This window comes from Trachemys scripta, chromosome 4 (genome assembly GCF_013100865.1).
Source record: "Trachemys scripta elegans isolate TJP31775 chromosome 4, CAS_Tse_1.0, whole genome shotgun sequence".
NCBI lineage: Eukaryota > Metazoa > Chordata > Testudines > Emydidae > Trachemys > Trachemys scripta.
In genome coordinates, this window is record NC_048301.1 from 131,458,679 (window position 1) to 131,474,611 (window position 15,933).

Sequence of the window (15,933 nt, forward strand, 5' to 3'; positions counted from 1 at the left end):
TTGCCTTCCTCAGTTCCTCGCCAGCAGATAGAAACTAAAGAAAAGCTTCAGTAAGACATTACTTTCCAGGACACCTTTGCTCAGTTTAGTATAGTCTACAATCCTAGGTCTTGTACAAGTTGAAGATATTCCTGGTATTGTATGAGGCTGATGCACAGTAGATTTGTTTGAATTCAGCCTAGATATGAAGGCTGGTTTATGGAACCTCAAGCAAAACGAGATACTCATTTAGATGTGGCACATGCTTTGTGCTTTTTCTCTTTATGCTGCAACTGAATTTGCTGATCTCAGACAGTTCTTCAGAAACTTCAGAGTATACCAGGGTTGGGGAAAAGTCTGTTCTAAGCAGATGTTAGCTGCTGCAGAGAGTCAGATTCCAAGCTTTTGCTTTCTTCCCCAGATATTTCATCTAGATTTTAACTCTTCTTTAAATGAAGCATTTCTGCCCAAATTTCTATGTATTCCTAGTTTTGCATGCACACACACACACTTTACAGACAACATAGCCAAGTACTTTTAGATTTAGAACTTTATTGCTGAGAGGCAGTGTAGCTGGAACTGTGTGTCATATTGGAATTTTAGGTTCAACTCAGCTCATAAGGGGTATGAGGCCTCACTTAATATTAATACTGTGCCTTTCACAATCTTTATCATCAGTCTCACTTTTTGTGGTGACTATCTCATGGTCTCTTAGTACCCAGATAAAGTACACCTTGTCAAAGGTGTCACAAAGATGGAAAGCAGCAGCAGGAGAAAGACAACAATGATCACCCTTTCTGCCTGTGCCCTATCAGGCGGTTCAACTGTGTGTAGCATGCTACAGAAAGATCCATGCACAATACTAATAGAACCCTGACAGACCTCTAGGAAGCTCTTCTGAGGAAAAAACAGATGGGAAGTAGCAATTGTTGACAACTTCTAACTCAGACAAACTAGAAGAGATATTCCTTGTAACAGCAAAAGGTACCTTCCTGACCTCAGGACAATCCTCTGCCAAACTTCAAGTTCCTTTCTGCAAACCATGTAGCTGTTAGGATTCTTCAAGAAACAGTCAGAATAGTTTTTATAAAGTGAAGTGTTAGACAAATATAGGGGCTGCTGCCATTTAATGAATGCAACTCCTAAAACTGGTCCCAGGGGTACTCCACTCATATCACATTTTCAACTTGTAGCACTTCCCTCTATGCTTAGGGCATACTTCCTGATCTTAATGCCAATTTTCTATCCAGTACAATGTCTTATCTCCTTTTCTGTAACTCTTCCATAGCCAATAAGCTCTGATGTGGAAAGTTGTCAAATGTTTTTTAAAGATACTTATGTTTACTAAATCTATCTCATGGCTTACAGTGATAATACCTTCAGAAGATTCCAGCAGGTCAGATGATCTATGCCAGAGGTAGTCTATTTTTTTCCTCAAGGTCCAAATTTCTCAGTCAACGTCCAGACTCAAGAGAAAATTTCTGGTATTGTGGAGTCCACGACTGACTGCAATATTGTGGATGTAGTCTCAGCAAAACATATAGAAAGTGCCCATCAACTCCTTGTTCTTTGATGCTTCTCTGTATACAGTCTACCATGGTATTGAGAGGCCATTTCTAATTTGGTATCAACTATCACCCTCAAGTCTCTTAGAGCATCACAGCTTTCTGCTGCCCTTCCTATGTATTGTCTGGGGGATTGCTTTCTTTCAGACATATACAGATGTGTTCTTCCAGATTCAATCTCCTTTTATTTCCTGCCCATATTTCTAACCTCTGTAGATCAGTTTATATCTTCCTTATATCTTCACCAGTTTATAAGTCTCCACATTTTATTTCATTATTCTGTTTACTTCCTCTTTCACAGCTACTGTAACAATTAATGATGTAACAACAGATTGCTGGAGTATTTTGTAGCCTACCTTCCCCAACTCATCACACTCCCATTTACCATTACCTTTCATTTACAGCTGAATAGCCCATTTTCAATGTATGTAACCTCTGAATACGAGTTCTGTATTTGAATAAAAATATCAAGTCATATTTCTAGTGAATGCAGTACACAGGTCCAGTTATATTGCCATTTCCTTTTGGGAACTAATTTTGTAGTTTGACAAATAAAATCAAATTTACTCCAAAGCTTCAGCTATACTTCTCATATTCAACTTTTTAATTTCCAATTAAATCCAAAATAGCTACTGACTTTGTGGCTGTTAACATGTCAGGTAACAAAGTAATTCTTTACTACTAAAGCCGCAACAAAAATAGCCTTTGTTACTGTAGAATAGAAGTGCCAAGTCATCCAAGGGGAAGCAGTCAATGAGAGCTACCAACATCTATATCTGCAAGTCTCAGGAGGTAGGCAGAATAAGTCTTACAGTGCAAAGATTAGTAAAGAGAAAGCTTCAGAGACAAGCTAATATTTAGCACTGTTTATGGTCTTCTTTCCTAATATTCATTCTCAGGTTTTTGTGGAAGACATTAATGAGTTTGTTGTAAGCCTATTAGCCTTATGACAGTGGGAATGGTTAAAAGTACGAGTTCATTATACAAATGCTGATCTAATACTTGTAATACTGAGCACATAATATAATTGTGTGACCTTTAAGATGTATTATAAATATTGATTTATCAAAAAATACTGATATTTTTCATTTTAACAGTGAGGTTCCTGTAGAATTAGATTTTGAAACATGGCATCTGTAAAATTAGAGACAAGTTTTGGTGCATTGATCCCAGTGAAAGGGATCTTAAGAGTTTATATGGGGAAATGAGAATATTTACATGGCTACTTCTCTGACTGCACCTGGAAATCAGATAGTTTGAGATATATTATAACTTGCACTTTCAACATTTAAGCCATGCTTAGGCCTTTATTAAAAAAAAAAAAAAAAAAAAATATCAGACTCTTTGGGATGGTCTCTGCAGGGTGCCCATTGTCCTCAATGCTCACTGATTTCAATGGGAGCTGAAGGTGCTTGGCCGTCCCAGGGTGGCGCCCTTATTGTGTTCTGAAAGAAGAAGGACCTAACATTATGGGCATAAGTCTTATGTGGATAAGTCCAGGAACTGGGACCAAATTTCCATCCGTTACAACATGAATCTCAAAAGAAGCCAATGAGGTTGCTAAAGTTGCTCTGGATTTATGTGACTGAGATTAGAGTCTGACCCTTGATTTTTATGGAATACTGGCTATCCTGGTGTTTCATATGGTTCTATCAGAAATCTAGTCAATGAGCTAACAACGAGACTTATCAGGTGAGATCAATAAATATTAAATTTCTCCTTAAGGGGCTATTTCAGCCAAAAGGTCCAGAACTTGATTATTTTAGTTTGATAAAATTTTGCAATACCCAAAAACCTGTTGACTGACCATTTAATGAATAATGTTTATACCTTGCATGTACTTTAATGCTGGAAACCACCACAAATTAATAGAATATCAAAAATTTCTATAAATGTTATAAAATTATGATTCTTGTTCAGCATAGAGGGCATCCTTCAATAGGCTGCTTAACCTCATTTGAAATATACTTGGCAGATTGACTTCATACATATGTAGATATAGAGCCTGGATATAAACTGGCCGTGGGGAAGTTTAGGCTTGAAATTAGACGAAGGTTTCTGACCGTCAGAGGGGTGAAATATTGGAACAGCCTTCCGAGGGAAACGGTGGGGGTGAGGGACCTGTCTGGTTTTAAGATTAAGTTAGACAAGTTTATGGAGGGAATGGTTTAATGGTAAAACATATTAGCTGAGGAATACCAAGCAATGGTAGGTAAACAGTATAATGGCTAACAAGGGTCAGGCTGGAGACTCTTGCCTACATGCTCGGGGTCTTACTGATCGCCATATTTGGGGTCGGGAAGGAATTTTCCTCCAGGGTAGATTGGCTGAGGCCCTGGAGGTTTTTCGCCTTCCTCCGCAGCATGGGGCAGGGATCTCTAGCAGGAGGGTTCTCTGCCAATTGAAGTCACTAAGACACAGGATTTGGGGACTTCATCAGCAGAGTCAAGGAAAGGGTAGGGACGGTTTTGTGGCCTGCAGCATGCAGGGGGGTCAGACCAGATGATCATAATGGTCCCTTCTGACCTTAAAGTCTATGAGTCTATGAGAGCCAATAGGATTACACAACAGCCATTGATTAGGGACTTGATCTTCCATCAGAACCTAATAGCCTAGTCTTCTGGATGAAATCCTGCCGCACTAGCCCCCCCTTAAATCAACAGAAGTTTTGTAATTGATTTTAATAAGGCCAAAATTTCACTCCCAGAGACAGAGACTTCTCACAAGCACTTGGGATCTGTTAACATAGACCCCAATGCAGGGTCAGGGCTTCAGATTGTAGGCAAAAATGTCAATTTATATTAAATTTTCCACATCAAAAAATCTCACCACATTCTATTAAGAGTTAAGTAAAACTTATTATTTAAGATCAGCGCTCAGGGATTAAACATGCACATCTTGCAAAAATGAACTGCTGTGCAAATGTGGTGGTTGATTTTTCCCAGACACACAGGAATGACTGCATAACTGAAATCACGTTGCCATCTATCTAATTAGATATTATTTTGTGTTTAATTCACATCAGAAATTGTTAGCAATTATTTCAGAGGGCAGAAGTTTTTCTTCTCCTGATAACAAGAGGCTCAAAAATTATTTAATGTTATTTTTGTATGTAGAGACTCCAATATATAGTAGTCAACACAGGTTATAAAAAAGTGTGTGAATATACGTATATGTATTCATATGTACACACACACACTTTTACTAATTTAAGAATCTTAGTACAGGACATATATTGAACAGAAAACTGACTTCACTGTTTACAGTTTTACTTTCAGCTGAGTTACTTACATTCCAAAGCGCAATGTTCCAGAGACATACGTCTGCCAGTGTGCACAATAAAACATGAACGTCCCAGCAAAACAACAAAAGAACATCCAGTCAGGATTCGTCCCCAGCTGCACAGCAATACAAGTTCCCAAAACCACAAAGACTGCAGAAGAAATCAGACAAAAGTAAACAAGCATGTACAAAGAAATCTTTACAAAGCCATACAGGAGACAGAATTCTAGCAAAGGACCCAGAGAAAGCGGCACTGTGAGATTACAGTAAATCGCTACATTATATAGTAAAGACTTTTAACAAAGATTACAGGTCACATAATAAACAAAAACAGTTCAATTAATGCAAATGTTTCATTACTTTATTATTGCTGTTCATTGAGGGTGCTCAGCATCTCACAGGGTAACTGCTGAGATGCTGCTGATTATACATTACTGTGAACTACAATATCTCTGCATAATCTTAATCCTGAAATATCATAACAGAATTGCAGAACATCAGCTAAGAGAGTTTGCAGAGGGTACCCATTGTAGAGGGCACCCATTCCTACTGAAGTCAATGGGAGCTGAGAGGGGGCACAGCACTTTAAAAGAGATTCTCAGCAACTTATGGGATCAGGCTCTTAATTTGGAATTTCCTTGTTTTTGTTTACTTTTGTTCAAGTTTGCCGTTTTCTTTCACTGCGTGTTTCATTAAAAGAAATTCCCAAGTTTTCTCATGTGAGAATGACAAAAAAAGGCAACTGTTACTCCTGGGGGAATTCTTCGCTACTGCGCATGTGCAGAATTTATGTCCCCTGCAGATTTCTTTGCTTCCCTGCAGAAAAACTGACTGACAGGGAAGCAAAGGGAAGCCACAAGACCGGTCATGCAACCCTCTCCAGAAGTATGTTCCTGGTGCCCAGGGCAGTCCACAGAGAGGTAAATCGTTGTGGGGCAGAGGGTGGAATTGGGGAAGACCCAGCTAGTGGCTCCTACTCTGCTCCAGGCTCAACTGCTAGTCCCGGCTAGGCTAGGGAAGACAGGACTTCCTCTTCCCCTGCATGGCATCCGGGGCCAGGTCAGACCCAACCCCAGGTTTCTCCCCCAGCTGCAGGAATCTCTGAGAACTCCCACACACACTTCCTGCACCCATCACTCCTCAGCTGCCAAGGGAGGGATCCCTGTACAGGGAGCTGCTCCCCCATCTGCCCAATCCCCATGCATCCAGACCCCCTCATACCCAGACCCTCCCACCAAGCCTCACTCCCCCCACACTCAGAACCACTCCAATGAGCCCCACTCCCCATGCACCTGGAGCACCCAAATAAGCCACCTGCACCTGGATCCTCACCCCCTAAACCCAAACCAGCTGCACCTGGATCCCCACTCCCCCACACTGGCCTCCCCCAATGAGCCACAACCACCTTGACCCCCCCACTGCAGAGTCCCCTAACTGTTGCACCCAGAATCCTCCCCACTCCCCAACAAGCCACTGTGCATCCAGATCCACCCTGGACCCAGATCACCCACTGACCCACACAGAACCCACACCTAGATTGCCCCACACAGAATCCTCTCAACCAACACCTGAATCCCCTCCACACTAAGCCCCTCTACATTTGGATCCTGCCTTGCTGAGCCTGCCTGTCCACACCTGGCATGGAGGGGCAGGGCCCTGGGGTGTTCCTGGGGCAGACCCGGTCCTTGCGCTGTGTCAGGGTTGGGTACAGCCTCACCATTGAATCCGTGTACTGCAGAGGGGGGGGGGGAGAGGAGGAGGAGGAGGAAGAGAAAGGGAGGGAGAGCTGCACAGTGATCTCCCACCTCTGTACAGCCAGTGCTCACCAATGCCATGCTGGAGCCTCCACATTTATTTGACAAATAAAATTTACATTATTTTAAAATAAAATATTGTGCACAGAATTTAATTTAATTTTTTTGGCACGGAATGCCCTCAGGAGTAAACTATGCATTCTATACATCTAAAATTACAAAGTCAAAATAGAGTGATCATCCATCAAAATTTAAATGTTAGAGTCTTATAAACTGTGATCTAAGTACCCAAACAAAAAGAATCTGAATCTTTCATTGAAGACACAGGTTTAAAGTTACCTCTGCTTTCAACAGAGCAGAGTCAGGGCTGAATTTGGACTCCCAGTGTCATAGTTTAGGCCCAAAATCGGACTTTAAAATTGTTTTAATAAAGGATAACTAAATTAGAAGTGTTCTTTGTATTCTAAACATAAGCTAGGTAAAGTTACTAAATTAGGCTCAAAATTAGCAAGCCACATGTGTAGACCCCATAACGTCAACAGAACCACTTACATGCTTAGAGCTTTACAGATTCTTATGTACCTTGAGGGGATTTAGGCCCTGATTCAGCAGTATCAGTGTAACACTAAACTAGTCAGATTTAAGTTCTGCTTAAAAAAAAAAAAAAATTACAACCTAAAGAAGATTTATTTGGCAATGTAACAATAGCATCAAATTGCTCATCTCTTCAATAGCATGCCTGACAAAGGTTTTTCTTTCTATATTCTAGTTTATATTTTAGAGATTTTCCTAATAATAAATAGATTTATTTAACCATCATCTTCCAGTTACAAGTGACAATACCTGTGGACAGTGAATCACAACCATGGTCAAAAAGTTCTCCCAGAGGAGTACTACTATTGGTTCTTCTTGCTTGTTTTCCATCAATAGCGTCCAAAGACTGGTAAATGAAAAGGCCACATGCACAAGCAAGATATGCCCACGGAGGTGCCTAAGGGGGGAGGTGAGGGAAAGAAAAGTGAAGGTCAGTAAAAGGTTATTAAAGATTTGAAACGCCCTAAACAGATCTTTATTCTCCTACCAAAATACTTTATATTTGCAGGTACTGCAAATATTCATGAATACATTTTTGATAGTTGATCCTTGGGGGTAGGGGAAAAACGGCGAGATGCAAGAAACTAAAAATTCCACATTTAAAAAAAAAAAAAAAAAAAAAAAGAAGAGCTACATTAAGAAAGTGCAGTATTTATATTAATCTAAGGCCTTGGCTACACTTACCCGGTAGTTCGGCGGCGAGCGATCGAACTTCTGGGTTCGACTTATCGCGTCTTGTCTGGACGTGATAAGTCGAACCCGGAAGTGCTCGCCGTCGACTGCGGTACTCCAGCTCGGCGAGAGGAGTACCGCGGAGTCGACGGGGGAGCCTGCCTGCCGAGTGTGGACCAAGGTAAGTTCGAACTAAGGTACTTCGAACTTCAGCTACGTTATTCACGTAGCTGAAGTTGCGTACCTTAGTTCGAATTAGGGGGTTAGTGTAGACCTGGCCTAAGGCTGAAGAATAAACAAACAAACAAAACCACACAGTACCAGTCTACATTTGAGAAACAATAACTGTATAGTAACATATTTGCATAATGGGGCACAATCAAAGTTGTCTCTAGGCACTTTTATGATTCCTGGGTGGCCCTCTGCAGATCTGAGCATCTAACTCTCAGCATTCAAACATCAGAATTTAAAGTAGGTTGCGGATGGTATCCATTCTTTGAAAATCCTGGAGCACACGAGCATGTTGTGCTGAGAGAAGATGTCCAGGATCAGATAGACTCACATAGTGAAGTTTTGAAAATCTCAGTGGCTAGGGAACTATGTTCTCACCCCTACAGCTCTTCCAGTTTCTAAGTAACGCTGCTTTCTCCCAATCTGTGGTCACTCAAAACACCATAAACATTCCTCTTTAATAATCCAGATGTGGCTGTGGGGTACATTATTCAGTATTAAAATCCCTGTTTTACAGATGACAAAACAGGTGCCAAGTCTTAGCTAGATCAAAGAATCAAATCCAAATCCTTTGGTTCAGTGGTTAAAGTCTAAGTCGCTATTAGCGCCATCAACGGAAATCCTTCAACCTATCTTTGTCTCAGTTTTCATGTCTGCAAAGCGGGACCAGTAATACTTTGCACTTTTTCACCTGTAGATCTCAAAGTGCTTTACAAAAGGGGGTATGAGAGATGCACAAGTAGTTCCATTTTCCATGAGTAGTTTATGGAAGCACAGTGAAGCTGACATTCACACTAAACAGATGTGTAACAAATGAAACAAGACTCTTTCAGAGCCATGTCTCATTTGCTATACACCATGAAATACATATACTTGCTATGCCACTAGGGCTATGCCTACACCTTCCCCCTGCCAGTTTGGACTACAGGGGTGTGAACTGCAGAACACACTGGTATGCTGCACTCCAACTCCCTCATGTGGACACTGCTGTTGCAAACTAAAAGGTATCAAGTTCATGTTAACAGTCTTCTTTCAAACAGGGCTAAGCTAACTAAAAGGTACCTAGGTTTCAGAGTAGCAGCTGTGTTAGTCTGTATCCACAAAAAGAACAGGAGTACTTGTGGCACCTTAGAGACTAACAAATTTATTAGAGCATAAGCTTTCGTGGACTACAGCCCACTTCTTCGGATGCATACAGAGTGGAATAAATATTGAGGAGATATACACACACACACAGAGCATAAAAGGTACCTAGTTCAGGTTCATGCCCACAGGGTCTACCCAGGAGAGTTACAGCATAGCACACTAGTGTGAGCTGCAGTTCACACCTCTGTAATCTGAACTCTGGGGCCATGCAGACAAGCCCTAAATTAGCTATGCATGCACCCACAGGACAGCCTTTACTCTGAATGTTGGTACATATGAAATAAGGCCCCCAATCCTGCAATAAGCTTCACAGTGGTAGGATCATGACCTACATGTCAAGCTCAAAACTAAACCCAGGTCAGTTGCAATACCAGTTATGCAAATAATAAATAATGATGTTTTTTACTAGAGTTCCCCCACCCCTCCCCTAAGGTTCTCAGAATTCTTTGCAAAAAGGTAGGCATACAGGTATAGCCCAATTTTACACACTATAGCAAATCACATGGATCCAATACTTTAAGAGTCATTGCAGTTTACTGGGTGAAACTTTATTTTACTCCGAGTGCACACATACTACAGTAGTTTTAGGTCTTTAAGATTGTAGGAGAAAACTGCATGACAGTGAAGTAAAATAGAGTACCAACCTATACATTTACACTGTTTTCAATTTCAACTTATAAATTTGTTTTTTTAATACAAGTTCCTCTAAGATATGCGTTTTCATAATTTTTGTCAGTACCCATGCACTTCACAAAACAGGACAGTTTTCCCCACTGGAGACAGTTACCCTTTGAACACTAATTTGTTATTGTAGAATATCACTAGCTGTTTGCTACTAAACTAAATATACTTTAGAGCTGTAGTAACTTTATATTGTTTGATTACAGTAAGATTTTCAAAAACATCTAAGTCACATTGACTTGCAGTAGATACTCATACTGTGGTGATAACAGTCAAAGGTTACTTCATCCAAGTATTGTATGTTATTTGAATTTCACATAAGAATGTACCTTTTTAAACACCTAACATTATTTCTAAATGGAAAAGTGCAAACTAAAAATTGAGATTTTTCCTAAATAGATCCATGTGTGTTTTTCTATATCCAGTTAAAATAATTAGCATTAAGGTATTTACAGTAAAAATTACCAAGATACACTTAGGACAGAGGTATTGAAAGTTATTTTAATTGTAAACCCCTCTCTGCCAGCTTGTACTTTTCACTATCATTATTCAGTATTACATATGTTGTCTAAGCATGTTTTAGTGTGTATTTTCATACAAGTGACTTTCATTAACTTCACCCTGAATTGTCCCTTAGAATACATGCTAACTACTTATGCTAAAAACTGTCAGAGCTAAAAAACAAGATCTGACACCCTGAATACCTTTCCCGGACCTAAGGAAGAACTCTGTGTAGCTCAAAAGCTTCTCTCGCTCTCCGTCCAACAGAAGTTGGTCCAATGAAAGATATTACCCCACCCACCTTGTCTCTTTCATGACCTTTGTTACACACAGTACACTGTCTACTCCTGAGGGCATTCTGCACCAAAAAATTAAAAATTCTGCATACAATGTTTTAAAACTGTGCAAGTTATGAATCTATGAAAAAAAAGTTTTGTCAATAAATAAATGCAGAAGCACCAGCATGGCAGTGGGGTGCATAGGCCAGTGGCTGCACAAAGGTGGAAGATCCCCCCGCCCCAGGACACGGACTCAGCCGTGAGGCTGCACCTGACCCTGACACAGCACAAGGCCTGGGCCTGCCCCAGAAACACTCTTGAGCCCTGTCCCTTTGTGCCACAGGCTCAACCAGGCAGGATCCAAGTGTAGAGGGGAAAATCCAGATGTGGGGTGAGAAGATTCTGTGTGGAACAGTCTGGGTGCAGGCAGCTCAGTGGGGGGGGGGGGTCCTAGATGTGGGGGGGATCTGAATGCACAAGGGCTCATGGGAGGGGGGTCCCCGGTGCAGCAGCAATGGGACTCTGCAGAGGCTTCCAGGTGAAGGTGGTTGGGGCTCAGCAGAGGGGGTCTGGGTGCTGAGGGGGAGTCTGATCGGGTGGGGTATGGGTGCAGCTCATGGGAGGGGGTGTCAGTGTCATGGGGGGTCTGGATGTGTGGGCTCAGGGGGTGGGGCATTAGGGTGGGTGGTCTGAGAGCAGGGAGCTCAGTTGGGGGTGGTCTGGGTGCAGGAGTGAGGGTCCAGAGGCAGGGGGGCTCCAGATGCAGGGGCTGAGGTTCAGATATGGAGGGCAAGGGGGGTTCTGGATGTACCAGATGGAGGCTTGGCAGGGGTGTCTGGGTATGGGAGGTCCAGATGCATGGGGGAGCAGCTCCCCACACGGTGCCCCTTCCCCCCACCCGAGAAGCGATGGGGGCAGGAAGCAGGGGAAGATGCTGAGCTCCCTGCAGCTGGGGGAGGTTGGTTGGTGGGTCTAACATTTCTCCTGCAAGGAATGGCTAAGGCTGAGAAAGTCCCGTCCTCTCCTGCCTCCAGCCCAGCCAGACTAGCAGCTGACCCTGGCTCAAGATAGGAGCCACTGACTGGAGTGTCCCCAGCCCTGCAGTGATTTACCTCTCCACCAGCTGCTCCTGACGCCTGAAATGATGTACCTGCACTGCTCGGGAGTAGTGTAGGACTGCTCTTGCAGCTTCCCTTTGCATCCCTATCAAAGTCATTTTTCTGCAGGGAAGCAGAGAAATCTGTGGGGGACATGAATTCTGCACACATGCTGTGGTGCAGAATTCCCCCAGGAGTATGTATTATATTGTACTACAACAGATTGCAGTTAATAGTGTAGAACAAGTTTTATAATGTGTTGTATTATTTGAGGAGTATGTGATCATGTAACTAGACCGCTGAAATACATAAGGGGAACAAAGTTAAAGCAGCATTCACTACCTTAACACAAACACACTAGACTTATTTCCAAAGAGTATGCCTCCACTGGTGATAATAGCAAGAAGGGATGCAGGCAGATGCCAGAACTTTAAGCATTTGTCTTCTTAGACCAGGGGTTCTCAAACTGGGGGTTGGGACCCCTCAGGGGTTGGGGGGGGTCACAAGGTTATTACATGGGAGGTCGCAAGCTGTCAGCCTCCACCCCAAACCCCACTTTGCCTCCAGCATTTATAATGGTGGGTTTTTTGTGTTTTTCAAACCAACCTATTTTCAGGTGGATATTAAAAGGCCTGTTCTGGTATACATGGGTATGCAGAAAGACACCATGGCATCCCTCACTGAGGAAGTAAACTGACTGCAAAGTTTGCTTAATGAAAAAAGGATTGTCAGGCACGCGTGGCTGAAAATGCTGGAAAGAACTTTGAGTGAGGTAAGCTTAAGATATAAGCATAACTTGTTAGTTAAGTTTAGGCTCCAGAATGCATGTTCTGATGACCTATAAAACCACCCTTGTTCCCATCTCTCACACTGGCTTGTTGTTTTTAATTGAATCTATTCTTTAATAAATTTTTATTTTATAATTGAACTCAAGTGTATATCTCAGAACTGGAAGGGACCCTAAAAGCTCATTGAGTCCAGCCCCCTGCCTTCACTAGCAGGACCAAGTACTGATTTTTGTCCCAGATCCCTAAGCAGCCCTCTCAAGGATTGAACTCACAACCCTAGGTTTAGCAGGCCAATGCTCAAACCACTGAGCTATCCCCCCCTACACATAATACAGGAGCCATAGTCTATGGTTTAAAAAAAAAAAAAAAAAAAAAAAAAAACCTGTGGTATACTGGGTGATCAAGGTTGGATACCACATGGTAACACTTCAAAGGGAGTCAGGGGCTGCAGTGCATCTATTGTCAATCTGCAAGGCAAAGCCAAGGATGGTGTAGCCCATGGGAGAGTGCTTGAGTGGCTGACAGGCTCGTTATGTTAGGGAGCTATCACCCAGCTAGCACAGGCAAGACTTCCTCATGCTGGAGGCAGGTAGTAATGAGGTGACTCACAGCCCTGCGTGCACCAAGAAGCATCAGACCTACCTATCAACTCAGTTTGAATTACAACACAACAACAAGAAACTCTAGTCTACACTGAGCTTCAGGTGACCACAGTCCAACCACAAGTAGTAAAAAAAAAAAAAAAAAAAAAAAAAAAAAAAAAAAAAAAAAAAAAAACACACACACAAAACAAACAGGTGGTAACTATACATGCAATGCCAGGACAGGATGCTCCAGCTTCCTTTTCTTAAGGCTTCCATAGGAACTCAGCAGCTTTTTGTGAGGATGCAAACCAATTCCCCTCTGCCTGCAGCAGCCCCCGCACAATTGCTACTAGAACAGATTGAGCTCCCTTCCCATTCTATTGTGATATTACATATTCCTTGACTGAATGTTTCACATAGTGTTTGGGCAGGGCCAGACAAACAACATTAGTGCATGTTGGCCCTTGACATCACTTCCACTTGCCCCAGTGTAACTAGCGAGCAGCAGAACACAACTGTTTTCTTCATGAAGTGCCAAAATGGAAATCCACTTATAAGCATGTGTGTAGGAAATGTAAGTAGGAAAACCTCTAAGAAAAGAAGAAAAAAAAAACCCCACACAAAGCATGTGTGTCCACAGAACAGCTCAAAATAACAATGGTGGATCACTCAGTGCAACACAACCCCAAACACAAGAACACAGCCACAATAATGTTGGCTCCATGCTACTCACATTAAATATGAAGTGTGTCATAGTTAAAAGCCCATCTCTTACCTGCTCCGCAGCTGTTGGACAATAATACACTAATATTACTGTTGTACATATGTTTATTAACAGTCCAATAATGGTGATCAGATTTGGGGCAATCCAGGCTGGAATTCTTCCAACTAGCCATTCCCAGTAACCTTGCATTAGTGGCTCAAGCAAGGACTGTCCAGCACTCTGATATTTGTGTTCTTCTAACCGCTTTAGCTGGTGTTTTGACAATGGCGGCGTTGGCAACTGAACCAACTTGCGTAACACACACACTGTAGCAGGAACATGACCACAATCCATAGGGGATTCTAAGCGTGACTCTCCACATCGCTTCCTTGAGGATCGATGCCCACTCATGGATTGGTTAGCCTTGGAATTTTTATTTGGCAGGTTATAGTTGTGAAGTCTTAAGATTCTGATCTACCTGGAACATAAAGGAATTCAGACATATTTAAGAGAAAGAATATGTGCATAACTTAGTAGCATTCAACCTCTAAGCGTAACGCAATTATAAGTCTGACATTTGACAGCCCAGGCCAGTTGCAAACCAAATGTGTCCTAAGACAGTGTTCAGAGGCATTTGCAGAGAGGAATTTTTGAGGGGAATGGAAGTGTCATCTCAGTTCAGCTACTAATGAACATATGAGCACATAAAAAGATTATAGCCACAAGTAGCACTAGCTTTCACCCCTTGTTGCCTCTCTTGGCAAATATACTGCTGCCCTTGGCCTTGTTTCTAGCGCCAGTAGAAATATACACCACTGATCTGCATCAGAAACCAAAGACCATCACAAACCTAACTATCTTCCAATCCAAGTGCAAGTCCCACTTCTTCAAAATTGCCTAATATAGAGTGTAGCATGTACATTTAAAAACAAAATAAAACCCTATCCAAACACTATGTTGTACACTCAGCTCTCCTCCTGTGAGAAGGGCATGGTGTCAAGTCACAGAATTAAACGAATTCAGGTAGGAGGAGGGGAGTATAACTACAGGGAATGGATAGAATTAAGTTTTCCATAAATCACTGTACACTTCCAATATTTAATTTAAGCCTCCAATATGGTTCCAGCTTTTCCAGTTGCAGTAGAAACTGGAATGCAATTTGAAGCAGAATGGTCTCTTCTGACGGCACCTACCTGTGTTAACTCTACAGCCTAAAACTCACATAAGCATCAACACTGTTCATTAGTTCACTGCTGCTTATTCTAGGAGAAACCTCCAGCTAGTGTATTCATGGATTACATTTGGAGAGACTAGAATATCAAATACTAGGACTCCAGAAGAAAGAAGGTTGCATTTTGGGGGGTGGGGGGGGGAGGGGAAGAAGAGAAACAGAAGAATTACATAAGACGACATTTAAAAACAACTGACTTTTCTAAGCTACCACAAACCCCTAGGTCGCTGAGTAACCCATAGAGCGTGCAGGACTTTCAGCTACATTTGCTTTCCAGGACACCGATTTTCTGAGAAACCGGAGGGAATTTTGCAAGGTTTCCTGCCAGTGGCTGGTCCCAGGGATGTTTTAGGGAAGCCCAAGCCCTGGCCCCGCTCAGCGGGAGGGGGTGGATGAGTCGGGACAGCAAATCGCCCCGCACACAGGGAAGCTCCAGAACTTGCTCCGCCGGAAGCTACACGACCAGACAGAAACACCCCTACCCCACTCCCAACACGGCCCCCCGGCTCTCTGCCCCGCCGCGGCACTCTCAGGCCGCCCGCCCGGAAGACAGGGACCCCTCGGGGCTAGAGCCAGGACCCCGCACACACCAGGGAGCCCGGGGCCAAACACCCGGAGAGAGAGAGAGAGAGAGAGAGACGCGGCGGCGGCGCCGCCGCCTCCCCGGAGGAGCCGGTCACACGGAGGCCAAGGTCCCGCGGAGTTCGCGGCTTGGCCCCTCAGGCTCCGTCGGAGGACCCGGCATTTACCTCAGCCTCCCTCCGCACAACCACGGGCGGCACTTTTACGTCCCTTTTGCGGCTGCCGTAAATGAGCCGGGGACTGGGGGGGGGGGAGGGGGATCGGG

General features: G+C 43.0%; 1 protein-coding gene across 3 annotated transcripts in view; it reads right to left on the reverse strand.

Moving 5' to 3' along the window:
• Nucleotides 1–15,918, reverse strand: part of CEPT1 (choline/ethanolamine phosphotransferase 1) — a 57,365-nt gene extending 41,447 nt beyond the window's left edge. Inside the window, exons 1-4 of one of the 3 annotated variants that reach the window (XM_034767584.1) lie at nucleotides 15,836–15,918; nucleotides 13,928–14,333; nucleotides 7,424–7,571; nucleotides 4,836–4,977 (exon numbers count right to left, since the gene is read on the reverse strand). In XM_034767584.1, the coding sequence (XP_034623475.1) occupies nucleotides 4,836–4,977; nucleotides 7,424–7,571; nucleotides 13,928–14,266 (629 nt within the window). In that variant the 5' untranslated portion in view covers nucleotides 14,267–14,333; nucleotides 15,836–15,918. The other 2 variants (XM_034767585.1, XM_034767586.1) reach the window with 2 other exon arrangements.
• Nucleotides 15,919–15,933: the final 15 nt, after the last annotated feature.